Source organism: Megalops cyprinoides, chromosome 10, assembly GCF_013368585.1.
Source record: "Megalops cyprinoides isolate fMegCyp1 chromosome 10, fMegCyp1.pri, whole genome shotgun sequence".
Classification (NCBI taxonomy): domain Eukaryota; kingdom Metazoa; phylum Chordata; class Actinopteri; order Elopiformes; family Megalopidae; genus Megalops; species Megalops cyprinoides.
The window spans coordinates 6,972,859-6,987,805 of NC_050592.1; the positions used below are offsets into that span (position 1 = coordinate 6,972,859).

Sequence of the window (14,947 nt, forward strand, 5' to 3'; positions counted from 1 at the left end):
TCTCAAGAATTCAACGTATTCTGGTGATTTGATGTCTGATTTGTTTGTCTGTCTGTTTGCATAAAAACCCACTGAATCAATGAAAAAGACGCCGCATTGAGTAAAGCAGAACTGGGTGCTGGTGTAATAGCAATGTACACAAATGCACAAATGTGGTTATGTGGGATCCATTAAGAGCTACAGAGGGAAACGGACACATTTCTAATGCATAATCACAATTTAGAACCAAACGCATGCAACCACATCCACTCAGACGCTATATTATCAGCATGATTAATAGCTCTGTCATCGTAATTATTTTGTATTGTTTCATTGTCAAAAAAAAAAATTGCTTGAAAATGAAATTGAAACCAGTGTAAACAAAAGAGCAATCTCACAATGATCTGAAGCAAACTTTTACTTGGATCGGTCTTGATAAAATATTTAGAGCTGCTTTTTTTTTTCTACCAGGCATAAAAAGAAAGACATAATACATCGGAGGGTAATTTGCGCTTAGGTTTGACAATTTAGCTGGAGCGTACATTTGCACAATATAGAACTGATGTAATGTGCTGAAAAGAAACAGAATGTGAAGTAAAAGAGAAGTGAAATTAATGAGGCTGCAACAAAGTGAAAGTATGAATACATATTAATATGATATTTGCGTATTTAATATGATACGTATTTGATATTTGATAATATGTATTTGGTACATATTTGAAGTGGTCTTAGTGTAATGTGTATATATATCAGGAAGTAAGAATAACAAGAGAAAATACACTGATGTTGCTTTTCATTTGGAACGGCAGTTTTTCTCATGGTCTTCCCTGCATTTTTTGCCCCGTGTTTGTCCCGATACCTGTCCTTAAATACACAGCGCCGGCTGACCAGCTGGCTGAGTTTGGCAGTCCTGGAGCAGACTCTAGCACAGTATTGATTGGCTTGTCTGTGTGGAGACAGATGAATGCATTAGTACCCAACTCGCCCTGCCACTGAAAATATATTAACTCCCTGTATTAGGCACCCTGTCTCGTTACCATGGCGACACACAGAGAGAGGGAGGGGGGGGTGCCGGGCGGGTTGAGGCGGTGGGTTTGATTGGTAGTCTCTCTCCCTCGGTCTCCCTGTCTCTCACCTTTTTCTTGCTTGCTTTCTCCGTCCTTCTCACCACCCCGCCTCCATTTCTTTAATTAAAAAAATAGTCTCCTCATCCATTCCTGACTATCCCACTGTTTTGCACCAGCCCACTTTGTCTTTTTTTTTCCCGTTTGCCTCTGTCGTTTCTTCCGCCACTTTCCCTCCCTTCTTTCTTTTCATCAAAAGGCTGCTTGTTTCATTGTCTCTATTTTCCTCTTCTTCAGCCCCCCCCCCCCCCAACACCCCACCCCATGAAAGTCCTGTCTTCTAACACTATACTTTGTTTGGATCTCTCCTTCTACGTTTTCCTTTCCCTCCATCTGCATCCACCACTTTTTCCCTCCCTCCCTCCCCCTCTCTCCCTCTCTCTCTCTCTGTCTCTCTCTATCCCTCCCTCCCTCCCTCTCTCTTGCTCTCTCCCTCCCTCACTCTCTCTCTCTCTCTCTCTCTCTCTCCCCCTCTCTCTCACTCTTACTCTCTCTCCCTCTCTCCCCCTCTCTCACACACTCTCTCTCTCTCTCTCTCTCTCTCTCTCCCCCTTTCTCTCACACTCTCTCTCTCTCTCTCCATCTTTCCGCGCTGCAGCAGAAGTGGCGCATTGTGGGATCTCGGAGAGGGAGAGAGAGAGAGACAATGAAAGCGAGGGAGAGAAATGGAGGTGGGGAAATGGGAGGGGGGGGGTGTTCTTTTTTTTTTTTTTCCCTCCCAGAGCAGAAAGTGGGAGAGCGAGAGGTAGTTGTGCATTAATTTTTTGTGCGTGTGTCTTTGAGAGAAATGCTTGATTTATGTCTGGGTGTCTGTCCCATGTAGACTGGTGCAATACACTTCGCATTAGTCTTTGAATGGTTTACAGAGAAGTGCTAGCAAATAAAGTTTGAATTTCTCGCACTATGATGCAGTATTGTGCAGACCTACCTATGTATTGGTGGTATAGCTCTGTCATAGGCAAGAGTCTGCAAGGTAATGAATGTGACAGTAGTATAACTAAGTTAAGTCAGTTATCCTATAGAAGATAATAATAAGACCGATAAACTGGATGCAGTGTAATAATCTTGTTCCGGTCCCTCTTGTTCTGTCATCCAGTAGCACAATGATCTCCAGAGTCTTCACAGGTAGTCAGGCGTATTTTCACCAAGTCTGCTCAGAGCATTTACCAGTAGAATTCTCAGTTAGCTGCGTGATGATGTCACAGACATTCACACTGAGCTGTCAAACATTCCGACTTATCATGTCATGACATTCTAAGATTCTGAGATTCAAGGAATATAAGCGCCATCCATCTCCTTACATGCCACTTGGTTCAAAATGCCTGCAAGATAACACATGGGGAGGTTAGTTGTGTGGGTAGCTTTTCTCAGTGCCTGTGTGGCTTGCTCTTCAGGTTGCTTCCAATGCCTGGTAGATGCTGATGACAGTCTCCGCTTGTGTTGGGGGCATATTCTCTCCAAATATGGCATACGGAATGTGGACTCCTGTTTCAGAACAATTGACCGGATTTTTAACACGGACCAAAACGTAATACAGGCCGGGAGAGTTGGTGAGGAACCTGACCTCCTGTTTACTTAATGAAATTACTACTACTGTTAAATTTTGCAAGGAGAACTTACATTTTAACGTATTATCGGTTTAAATAGCTGGATGTTTTACAGCAAGGTCATTCAGGCAAAGCGTCTTACTTCAGAACAGTGCACAGATCTCTAAATATAATCTTAAGTCATCGTCATTATCAGTCTTAAACAGAAATATTTGGACTAAATATATCATCTAGCACATGTATATAGAGGTGTGAAATGGCTTACGTGAAACATGCAACAGTTTAAGCCATGAAACACACAGCATGCAGTTATTCAATTGGCTAACTGCTGCGGCAGTGTAAAGCCAGAGGAGGGACAAGCCGATGCGCTGAATCTGTGTGTGTCTGTGCTGCACAGGGGGAGGCTATGACAGACAGCTGAGGGACATCATGCATGCAGAGATCATGCCCCTGGTGGAAGAGTTTGATACGAAGATGAACCCAGGTGCCAAAGTCCTGGACCTTGCACCACTCCACCAACCACTTCACCCTGCAGCCGGGGGGGGGTTTCAGGCTGTCTCTCATCTCCCATAGTGCATCTACATGTACTATGGGAGATGAGAGAGAGAGACTGAAAACAATATAAAAAAGAGAATGGGGATGTGTTTTTGGATAGGAGGTTTTGGGTGGAGGGGGGGGGGGGAGAGATGCCCTGAGGAAGACAGAGCGTTATGAGCAGCACTGAGAGTAATGCCTTCACTCTCCCTCTCCTCTGCCATCTGCCAGACTCTGTATATGAAGAGAGGTTACAGACAGCTGCAAATAATTTCATCGCCGCGGCCTCCAAACTGCCTAGAGGTGAGAAGTACCCGCTCCCTCTTTCCTTTTATTTCCTCCTCCAGATCGTACGCATTAGATATCTTTCAGCTTTTTTATCCTCTCTGCGCCCCCCCCCCCCCCCCCCCCCCGCTTGGATGAGAGTAGATTCACACTTACTTCACCGCTCTCATCTCAACTCCATATGCTGCCTAGTTATGGGGTTAAATAGCTCTCTGGCTCAAGTGCTTTGCTTTGTTCAGCAAAGAATCTGTTGAAGACCCAGTGCTCATGTGGAGCCTGAACCTGCAGCCTGCACATTCCTTAGACTCTCCTGTGCGTGTTTTCATTATTCCAGTCACCGTTCTTTTCCTTTTTTGCTCATTTTTCTCTTTGTCTCCTTACAGCTTCCGGATGCTTCCCCCCTTGTGGTGAGTGAAAGTTCCTTCTACCATTCTCCTTTCCTAGCGCGAACTGCGTCTTTTTATTTTTGGCTCTCACTTTTTTCCTCACACCCCACCGAATCGGCTCTTTGTTCGAAGCAGTAATGATGTCACGTACGGAAATCTCACTTAAAATAAAGAGCCAGTTTGTATCCATCCCCTCTAGTTCGGTCTGGTTTCTTGTGTTTTTGGGAAGGAGTTTGATTCTGGCCGTGGAGGGTCACAGCTGAGCAGGGCCACGACTATTGCATGTCGGTCTTGTTAAGGCAGTAATGAGTTTACTCCGTAGGTTAAAAGCCTGGGTGCAAATGGTGGCTTGGACTGTGGCCCTCCTGGACAACAATTTGAGACCCCTGCTTGGTGGCCCTGCCATAAGGAGTGCACTGTGGGAGAAAAGCAGAAAAATGTGTAATTTAGAAAAATGAAAAGGGAGGAGTCCTGCTACAGAGAACTGAGCAGTAACGCCTTTCTCAGACATCCATGTGTTTTTGAAGACTCTGACCTGTGAGTAAGATGGATGTCTTACCTTTGAAGCATCATGACGCGTTTCCCCTCCCATGATGCATAGGTTTCCAGGTGTCCGGCGCTGTCTACAACTGTCTCACCTGCCAATACGACAGCTGCGAGTACCCCCTCGACTGTCCGAGTGAGTAACAAAACCATTCACTTCCAAACCAGGTTACATGTATCCACACTTGCCCATACACTGGCCAGTGGCCCACAGCAGGTGATGTTATACCTTGAACTGCATGGGATTTCAAGCACATTCCCAGCAGCCTCTGAAAAGGAACATCTACTTATGTTGCATATACACATACTGCGTGATCACGTTAAGCGTATATGTATTCTTCTATGTGTTAGATTATAGTTCCTTCCCACACACAGCACATTATTCATTTTTCATCCACCACAGTGCAATTACTGCACATGATTATGCCCCTTACTGAGTTACATGGAGGGTGTTATTAAATGTTATAATTACTTGAAATATTGGCAGCTACAGTCATGATTTTTTCCCCATCAGAGGAAATGGCTCTACCATGAATTACAGCAATATGCCTGTTCCAGTCAGTATCTTGTCTGTGAGTGATCAGGCCGATGCGTGTCTTCTATGTTAGCGATAAAGCTGATGCGTGTCTTGTCTGTGTCTTGGAAGTGAGTGACTTCACAGTTGGGGAGAACAACAGCACCGAGATGCGATGTGATGTCCAGTTTCCCCTGCCCAGCCAAGCGGAGATCGTCTGGAGGTTTGCCTCCAAGGTGAGAGGCGGGGTTCAGAGATAAAGCTCAGAGGCAACAAAGTCTGTGGACATGGGTGGGAAGGTGAATCATGTCTTAATCCAGGAAGCAAATCAACTGGAAAAAATACTTAACATTTTGATTGTAGTTGAAAGGGTAATAAAAGCCAACTATGTAAAGACTTCATGAGGAAAGACATCCCTCTTTATTGGCACTTACTAGCCTCTGTCCGGTCAAATATCACATCCTTGCTTTAACCACTGTCACTTAAACCTAGAAAAAAAAGATGAGGGATTCACACAAGCTTCCAAAAGTCATTAAACCCCTTGGAGAAAATGATCCAAACAAAACACCAGAACCATTCTAAGTGATCATCATCCATCCTATAAGGACAAATCAGACGATTTTTTTTTTCAGATGTGAAAATTAATTTGTGAAAATGTCTGTGTTTGTAATAAGACACATTTAGGAACCTAACTCTAAAACCCTGCTCAAAGATTTCTTCAAACATGTTTCTGTTGTCCGCTGCATTGAGATTTATATCAGTTCTAAAATGTTTTGTCGGAGGCACTTTCTCGGCCTAAAACAGGAAAATTAACATTTACAGCTTCATACAGCTATACGCACGTCATGAGTGGCTGTGTGTTGGCTACATATTTAGGAATTACACTGGACTTTGCGTCTGGGTTCATGTTAAGGTCAAGACTCAGCAGGTGGATCAGTTCAAGATGGTGACAGTGGGGGCGGACCGCCTCTACTCTATCCCCTCCGCCCGCCTGCACCATCAGGGCACGTACCAGTGCGAGGTCTTCTCCCAGCAGCGGTCCATCGTCAGAATCTACCACCATCTCACAGGTGAGGCGGAGGAGCCACCCAGCTGAGGGGTAATCTGTAAATCCTGCCTTGCTTTAGCAAGATTTATCTGTCAGTGAGAAAGGCGCTGCAATTCCGCAAGAATAGTACATACTTGGTCCTGTGAAGGTGTTCGTCTGAATCGTTCCTGAAAACCACTTTAAGATTTTTTAATTAAGATACAGGACATTTCTATTACTAGTTTTTACCTTGTGTTAACATTCCTTCAGGGCTGCTTTAAAATACAATGAATAAAGGTTTAATCAATGTGATCTGATGACTGGTTATTGTTATTATGAAGCTCCATTGTGATTAATTTTATCTTCTTTCCTTACTCAGTAATGAATGCTGTAATATGTTTAATTTTTGTGTAATCCGAGATTCGTTTCTTGACATATTCATGTATGTACTGAAAATATTATGTATGCAATGCACAATACATGCAGAACTAAGCACTTCATTACTAACCAAACTAGCTGTAAGAGTTCAGGAATCAACAATATAGTTTTCCTCTCTTTCTCTCCCTCCCTCTCTTTCTCTCTCTCTCTCTCTCATACACACACACACACACACACACACACACACACTCTCCTCCTGACAGTGATCCCTCAGGTCCTGGTAGCCCAGGCCAAGTTGCAGGGGATATTTGACACGGCTCTCCTTCTGGGGGGGCAGATCGCACCCCTGCCCGCCGGCCTACCCCGTGACCTCGGCCCAACCCGGCTGTCCGGTCTGCAGCAGCTCCCCTCCCCCTCCCTGCTGGCTGCGTGTCTGAGCGTGCTGCTGCTGCTGCTCTTCCTGTCCCTGGGGTAATGGCGCTGTGTAAACACTCTCCACAGATGCCTTTGGATGTGTCCCTGTCTCTCTGTATACATACAGATGAGGGCAGGAGTGCTCCGAGGGTGTTTTCCGCGTTTGCGCAGGGAGGAGGAATGTCTATCGCGAGGGTTGGGCCGACGGGAGCCGCAGTGAAGTCTCCGTTGCGCGTTAGACCTAAATGTCTTCATTGAGGTGGTTAACGTGCCTCATTAATTCAGGTCTGAAAATGTGCAGACAGACAGCCCTCGAGCCTGCCTCTACCTAGGGTGCCCTGTTCTGGTGTTGGGTGTCTGCAGTTGGGAGAATTCCCAGCTCTCTTTAAATCACTAATACTCTCTGAGGTGGAAAAGCTATTATAATTGGTTCAGTCTGAGATGGAGTGAAATCCCCTCTGGAATATATCTTGGATGTGAATCGAGACTTCACCGTGTGGAGCCGGGATCAATCTATATAGGTCACTGGCTCTCTGCTCCTCGGCTCACTTTCTGGCGCTTTCAATACTCATTAATTTGTGAGATCAGGTGCACTTCATTAGATGCCTTTATTGTTATTTTTCCTGCATTATGCCACCCCCTCAGTCTTTACCAGTGTTTTCCTGCATAAGACTGTAAGGCTGTTCATTTTCAGCCAAATGCCAAGTGTTTCATAACATGATTTTATACATCTTTTTTCTATATTATGTCAACAGTAAAAAATAGTGCCAACATCATTTTGAAATGTGTTATTTCTGAAAAAAAAAGGTTAATTAAAGCGTGTGTGTGTGTGTGTGCGCGCATGTGACTGTGTGTGCTGGTGGTGGTTCTCTCTATGTACCTTAACAGAGCTTTGACAATAAAAAAGCTTTTTCTGTTTTTTACAGCTATTGTGCATTTAAATATGAAAGGGGGGTTGGGTTAGTACAAGTTGTCATTTGAATTAAATGCGTTTATGTGAAAATAAGTAATGATAAAAGCTATTCTAAAATATAGCTTCAATTCAGTGTAATTGCATTATTGACAATGAGAAATACATGATACTTTTATGCAGGAGACTAACATGGTTATTTACTTAAGATGTTTTCAATATTTAGATCCATAGACACATTGTACAGTTTCATTGTCATATGCTAAGCTTGAATGTAATGGTCTTTGTGACTCTGTATTTTTGTTTTTATATTTACAGGTTTCTGTTTATGTGGGTGAAAAAGACCAGAGGATCAAGGAACCCAGTGAGAAAGGTCATATTTCTCAACTAAAGGCTGAATCGTTGATGACCCATTGGTATGACTATTAAAAAGCTGATTCTGCATTGCAACTTCTGGCTTGTTTGTAATGTTTATTTTTCACCAATAGAGGGCGTCAAGGTCACAGCTAAAGTCTTGAAATGTATAAAATGCATGGTTTGATTTGTGGGTTTTGGAGTTACTCCCTCTGCCGCTTCATTTTTTTTGCTAGTGAAAGAAAAACAGGGAAACATGTTTTAATTGCATGTTAAAATATTCTTTTTTTTGGTGAATCATTTGAGCTGCAGATAGAATATAAGAACATAAGTCTTTCAGGGCATTCCAAGAATGGTATCACAAATCCGTTCCTGTTTGTGGGAAGTATCAATATCCCCCAACATATCGTTCCAAAGTTATGGGTTACAGCAATGGTAAAGAGAGTAAAAAGAGAGGTAATGATGATCCCTATTATTACAATAGTAGTAATACAAATAGCTTGGCATGTGTTTGTACAGTACAATAGGCTACATAGTGTTCTGCAAGCTTTTAGTCATTGCCCCTTGTCCAGGAACTTATATTTGACAAAAAGGATTTCCAGGCTTCCACAGTTGCTGGCCGTGCCTTATTGAGTCGTGCAGTAGTAAGTTCAAGGTTTACAATGTTGACAAGGCTGTGGAGCATCCAGCTCTCCTTTGATCCTGACGATGCCCTACCTGTCCATTGGAATCTCAACCACTGTTGAATACCCAGTTTCTCATCTGCATCCAGGTGGCAGTGTGGTGTAGTGGAAAGGAGCAGAGTGCATAACCACGAGGCTGCCGGTTCAATTCCCCACTGGGGCACTGCTGCTGCACCCTTGGGCAAGATAATTAACCAACAATTGCCTCGGTTAATATCCAGCTGTATAAACTTGATAAAATCATATCCTGTGAAAGTTGCTCTGGATAAGAGTATCTGCTAAATGGCAATAATGCAATGATGTAATCCCTGTGGTTGGTCTTTAAGATACTGAGCACCACAGCGCTGTGGGACTTCCAGGACACTGGCTGTTGTTCACCATGTTTCTCTCCACCATTGTATGATGTGCTTTGTGTTGCAATTGTTTTAGTTTTGGGCGACACAATGTCAAACAAGCGCTGGGACTGGGTTGAAGGCCATTTGGATGTTAGTGGGTACCTAGCTAGATTAATTACTTTAGGGTGGAAAACTTATCCAGCTGCTGTTGTAGGAGGTACCACATTCAGGAAGCACTGTCAGATCATTTCCTTCTCAGGGTCCTTTCTCAAAATGTGTTCATAGCTATGTTAGGTAAAATGTGGAATGAATGCCAGTTTCATATGCACCATCAAACACAACTGTTCACATAGGCTCTTGGACACTGACAGATTATGAAATTAAGGAAGCTACCTAGGCAGCTAAATTGGTAGTTAAATATATAAATATTTTTTTCACTTTCATAATTTGGCTAAACACAGCTGCGAAATGTAAATGCAGGAAGCTCGGTACCTATCAAACACCAATCAATCAAGCTATTATTACGAACTGTCTGTGTCTAATGTGAACTGACAAATAGTTGTTTTCTGTTCAAATTATGCCAGTAAAACAAACACTGCCAACCTGTTTTATAAGAAACTGACAATCAGGTTGATAGCAAGTAAATAAAATTAATCCTAATAGCAACTGTCTGTATTTGGGGCGGGTAGCTGGTAAGCACATGGATTGTGCGAGCAATTCCCTATATTGCTGGCTACAAAAAGTGAAACCCTATTTTTGCAACAATGATTACTCTTTTTAGTAAATACAGGGTAGCCTGTAAGGTAGGTTGTGAGCTAGCTAGATAGGATGTGAGGTAGCTAGCTAGCTGCACTGGTTTTAATATGGCCTGATAATTTTTTTGGGGTGCTGTCTTAAAGCTTGTTCGTAGCCATATTCTAGAAGATGTATGCACCAAGCATGAGCGTTTTCATTCAATACATTGTATTCTTTTTATGGCAAGCTGCATGTCTTTCAGAGCAATGGAACAAACTTTTATCCTGTATGCAATCCAGGTGTCGTTCATTAGACCGGCTTTCCCCATTGCTTTTTATATATCTTCACTAATTTTCTGGTAATGCAAGAGAGCCTTCACTCTTAGCCGCTATACTTTTCTTTTGACTGGAGACAGCGAATCCTAACCTAGCAAAACGCAAAACTGCAAAACCGTACAAAGGCAATACAGGGGAGCATTGAAAAATGGCCATTCATGGGGAAGAAATATTCTTTTAAAGTAGTACTTCTAACAAGGATTACTTGAATAGCTTCTGCTTTTGTAAAATAATGTGACAGGATTTTATTAATTTTAGAAAATTTCTAACTTTAGAAAAGCGTACTTTTTTCCTGTAAGATCAACTGGTTCCAAGCACAGAGCTGAACTGCAAAACTCTACTCAAAATATTGCACATATTAGGTTCTACAGTAATAAATGGAGGAACTAATGAAATTTCACTGATCATGAACCATTGCACTCTCATATGAGTGACTCTCATATGAGATATTGGTGAGCCTAAAATTAGTCTTACAAACAGATTGCTTGATTCTTGCAAGAAGGATATTTTCAAAAGCGTTAATATATGGGTGATTCTGTGCTCTTATTTCTGAACACTATGACTGCCGTATGAAATTCTTATGTATTTTAACCGTATTATTAGTGTCAAATTGGCCGCTAAAGTTGACAAGCCAAATGACCAAGCACTGGTTCCTTGTACGCAGAATCAACTCTAAAAATGCTCAGCATGAGAAATGAGGATGTTCACAAACTTTTACCTACTTAAATCAGATGAATGTGAAAACAACACTTAATATTAAAAAAATCAATGACCTCTGAATTCTAGTTTACAGATAAAAAGAGGTGAATCTGGCAAATACTTTATACAGAAAGACGAAGTGGTTAAACGAGGCAGAAATCATTGTCAGTGGGATAGGACGCGCACACTGTAGCTAGTCTTATCGCAAGGAGAGATGTTCGCTTGAGGGTTTTCCCACTTCTGTCCGTTTTGTTAGATCTATGGTTGCATCGCCTTAAATATTTTAGCCTACAGTTTATAAAACTTGGTTAATTCTGAGAAGCCTTAGAGCTGCTTTCGTTGTGGGAATTCGTGTACGTTCAGAAATGAGACAGACCACTTCGACGGCTTTAAACCCTTGGTGGTGTTACTAAATATACCCAGACATGACTCACGAAATAACCCTGCCTATTTAACTGGCAGTAAATGGTAGCCGTACGATTTGGATGCATGGTTTGCACGAGTTGTCTTGGTAACGAGCGATGCACAAAGAGGGCGCGGTAACGTGGATGTAATCATGGCTCAGAATGATACTTTCCGTTCTAAAATTGCGTAAACAGCCTACGCATGGACACAGTCACAGATTAGTTATCGAAGAACAACGTGGGAAAATAGCCATGACTAGAATTTGAAAAAATGAATATCTTGAAATAATGTTGGATTAAGATTTTTTCAGTTTTTTATAAATTGTTTTATTACAGACTAACTGATTAGGTTATTTTGTCCATCTAATAAAAACGTACGTGGAGTTGTAGACTTGCATAGAAAGTAAAGACATTTGATAATACATATTTTATCATCATAATTCTTTTCTTGGGAAAAAAAAACATTTGTTCAAGTCAATGCAATCGTTTTCAGAGCTTTACAGATTACCAGTCCTAAGTGTTTATCGGAACACCTGTCAAATTTAGCAAGGGAAAGTCAAATTATGAGACGCTTTTATATCTGTTTTACAAAACAAACGGGAAATGTTATACTTTTAGGAAAGTGTATTTGGAAATACTGTATTGTTTTGCTTGGTGTAGAGAGTTGTGACTAAAAGATTGTGTGGGATATGGTAAAAAAAAAAAATCATTCGCTAATCATGGAATCGCAGTTTGCCTATATGTTAACTAAGCTGTTCAGTTTATCAGTGTGTTTAAAGCTGCAAAATCTTAGTCGAGGCGTCGAGGGTGATTCAGTCACAATACGAGGCAGTTACGATGGTCGATTCAATTCCAGTGCTATGTAGGTGTTTACTCTGGAATGTTGACTTTGCCTATTGAACGAGGAAACACCTTAAATTATCAAAGGAGAGTGAAGTCCCAGCGGTATTGCGTTTAGATTGAACAAACTATATATTAGTGTAGGTCTATGCAGGAGCGGAACCGATGGCTCATTGCGGAGGGTGTGGGGCCTTATACAGCCTGGGCCATGGGCTGTATGGAGATGCAAGACAGATCCAAGGGGAAACCTACGGAGACGAAAGGGCGGAACGGAGAGGAATGCGGGTTACAATGAGGTGTGCTATTTCAGCACACCTCATTGCGTGAGACCGTTTTTACCGCGGCTCCGTCAGCAGTGACAGCGATGGGAAATGAAACAAGACAGCCGGCGATCGCCTAGTCCTATACGTTGGGATTCGAACAGAGGGCGAATCCCCCCCCCCCCCCACAACAGAAGTTCTGTAACTATAAAGGGTGTGCTCTATACACGTTGGTCTACAGTATCTTACGAAAGAGATTGGCATCTCTGTCGCATTTCTGAACCGGTTATTCTTGAAGTGATAAGGGGCACAGCTTTATTTTTGCCAGTAGCGCATTCCTCGCAATGTTACATGTCACAATATGTTGTAGAGCAATATTCTACTCAACTTCCAGGAAACTCTAAACAACAAATTAACGGTCTCACCTGAAGCCTTCAATCTACATAACTACATGCTTCGACTCATTTAATTGCGTTTTAAATTCTTGATTGACCCCCATCTGGTCATTTCATTATTGTTCTTGTTCTTTCCAGGGAGAAAAGTGGAAAGAAAAGATTTTTGGTCAGTTTATGTAGTATAAACATTTTTTTCCGAGGCGAATGGTTAGTTCATCTTAATATTAGCCTATAGTTTTCGAATATGCTGAAAATGCTTCGAATTGAAATTATTATTAAAACGGCCAAGGCAACCGACACAGAGGTGCTGCTACGAAGCTAACTTACAGCAGCTGCACACAATAGGCTATGGTTTCAAAAGTTACCTCTTTTTACACTAAATTTATCGACATCAAGTAAAATCTTCTAAAGAAAAAAGTTTGCTTGATTGATCAAGGTTAATGATATTTTTTTAAAATCCATCTTTCGTTTGCATGTCATTGTAAATTAACCCGCGATGCAATTTGGTGTTTAACGTTTCCGTTCGCACTAAAACTGTTCTGTAGGTCCTCTAAATCGTCAGAGAAATTATCATTGTTGGAGCGTGGTTCATACACCCCCATACTATGACGGTATTACGGTGAAGTGGTTTAACCTGTAAGTTATTGGGTACAAGCCAACGGAGGCATACGAGGTAATGCAAAATGATTCACAGATAGCAGCCAATCCCTTATACAAACACAGTTTTGGAACACTGAGAGACTTTACGCCCTGCCCACAAAACGAATTTAGGGTTTGACTCACCCTTTTTAATATATGTCAAGATGATCAATTCGGAAATGCTACTGCGTGTTCACATGCCTGTCCGAATCAAATGTCAGTCATTCCAGTAGGCTACTTGTTATTTCAAGTGATCTGGTCAGTTTCGCTTTTCGCAGATCAGGGTTTAATTCTCGTACATTTTTGTTCGTTTTTATTTTTATTTTTATTTTTAGTTTGTATTAATTTTGTAACCATTCTGTTCATTCAATGACGACTTTGATACGCCTGCTAAGCCCTTGTTCATACACAGTTGATTCAAGAAACTACCTGTATGATTGGGAAATATTGTCAGCAAGTGCCTGCGATTTAGGATTTGAAGTACATTTTAAAGCAATCTGCATTCTTAAACCATGCATAGTAGACTGCAAGAAAATTAGCAATTAAGGAAACATCTGTTTATCTGTTTGTAATTCTTTCCCGACTATTGAACCACTTTGAGGATAAATTTACCAGTGCCAGCTGTAGACCATGACTCCTACTTCTTTACCATTTTGTGTATTGTTTATAAACATAATTGTTATGCACATGCATAAGATAATTGTTATAAGTATAATTGATAGCTTTACGTTTTTACATGTACATGCTTTTTTGACCTTGATGTCAATTCTTCAATGCAGTTGCGTGTGGCTTTACCAGTATGATACAGCCACGCTGTACATACTCTTACACTGTACGGTTTGTACATTACATAAAGCTAATAGTGTTTTTAATCAGCCCTCTATAAACCATTTACATTAAAATTGGGGTAAGAAAACATGCTTTTAACTGTAGTATGGGAGGTCTAATTTAATGTATATGGAATGTCTCCAGAGGGTAACCAACAAAAGACTGTTTTTTGACTTAGGATAACATCTTATTCTAAAAGCTGAATAGTCCACAAGAAACGAGTAAAATGAAAAGACTTTCTTTGTGTATTACAGCTAAGAACAAATCCCCCAAGTCTTCTATTTGTGTTTTTTTCTTTTTGCATCCTTTGAAAACTGTTTTATGCAATACAAACAACACACAGTAATCAGCATAACATTACATATTCACCACATATGATCAGACAGGGCTGCTGTTCAAGGGAAATTGTGCTAAGATACCCTCTGTCAGACCACCAGGGATGGAATTTTTTTTTATCACAGCTGTCTGACCATGGGTATGCCCTGATACCAACAACCGTATCTCAGAAAATGAGTCCATATAGTTGTTTTGCTCGTTTCTGAGGTTGTAACCAAAACAAATGTCTAGCAGCTATTCCGGTAAATGACTTTGAACCCCACCAGAGAGCATGTGTATTCCTTTTCACCTCTCCCATGGGGCCACTGGGCGAGTTTCAGACAGTGGGAGCTGTTCCCCACCCTTTCTGGATCCTCTTAAACTTCCTTGGACAATGTGTTGATTTCCAATAAAAACAATCCCCTAAAAATCCGGGAAAATGCTTAAATGAATCATTTTGTCCAGCTCTAATCTTCCACCATAC

General features: G+C 41.5%; 1 protein-coding gene across 1 annotated transcript; it reads left to right on the top strand.

Annotated features, from left to right (window-relative positions):
• Window positions 1-2,206: 2,206 nt before the first annotated feature.
• On the top strand, window positions 2,207-6,792 carry LOC118784382 (sperm acrosome membrane-associated protein 6). Its single transcript, XM_036538612.1, has 9 exons — window positions 2,207-2,228; window positions 2,498-2,653; window positions 3,048-3,134; window positions 3,416-3,487; window positions 3,853-3,876; window positions 4,457-4,534; window positions 5,045-5,148; window positions 5,826-5,982; window positions 6,581-6,792. Exons 1-9 carry the CDS (start codon window positions 2,207-2,209, stop codon window positions 6,790-6,792), a joined length of 912 nt encoding a protein of 303 aa, XP_036394505.1.
• The last annotated feature ends 8,155 nt before the right edge of the window (window positions 6,793-14,947 follow it).

Bases quoted from the DNA above. Each gene is read 5' to 3' on its own strand.
- LOC118784382 (XM_036538612.1), top strand. From the start codon at position 2,207: ATGATCTCCAGAGTCTTCACAG. The intron at 3,877-4,456 runs GTGAGTGAAAGT...CATGATGCATAG, and splicing joins CGGATGCTTCCCCCCTTGTG to GTTTCCAGGTGTCCGGCGCT. The intron at 4,535-5,044 runs GTGAGTAACAAA...GTGTCTTGGAAG, and splicing joins GTACCCCCTCGACTGTCCGA to TGAGTGACTTCACAGTTGGG.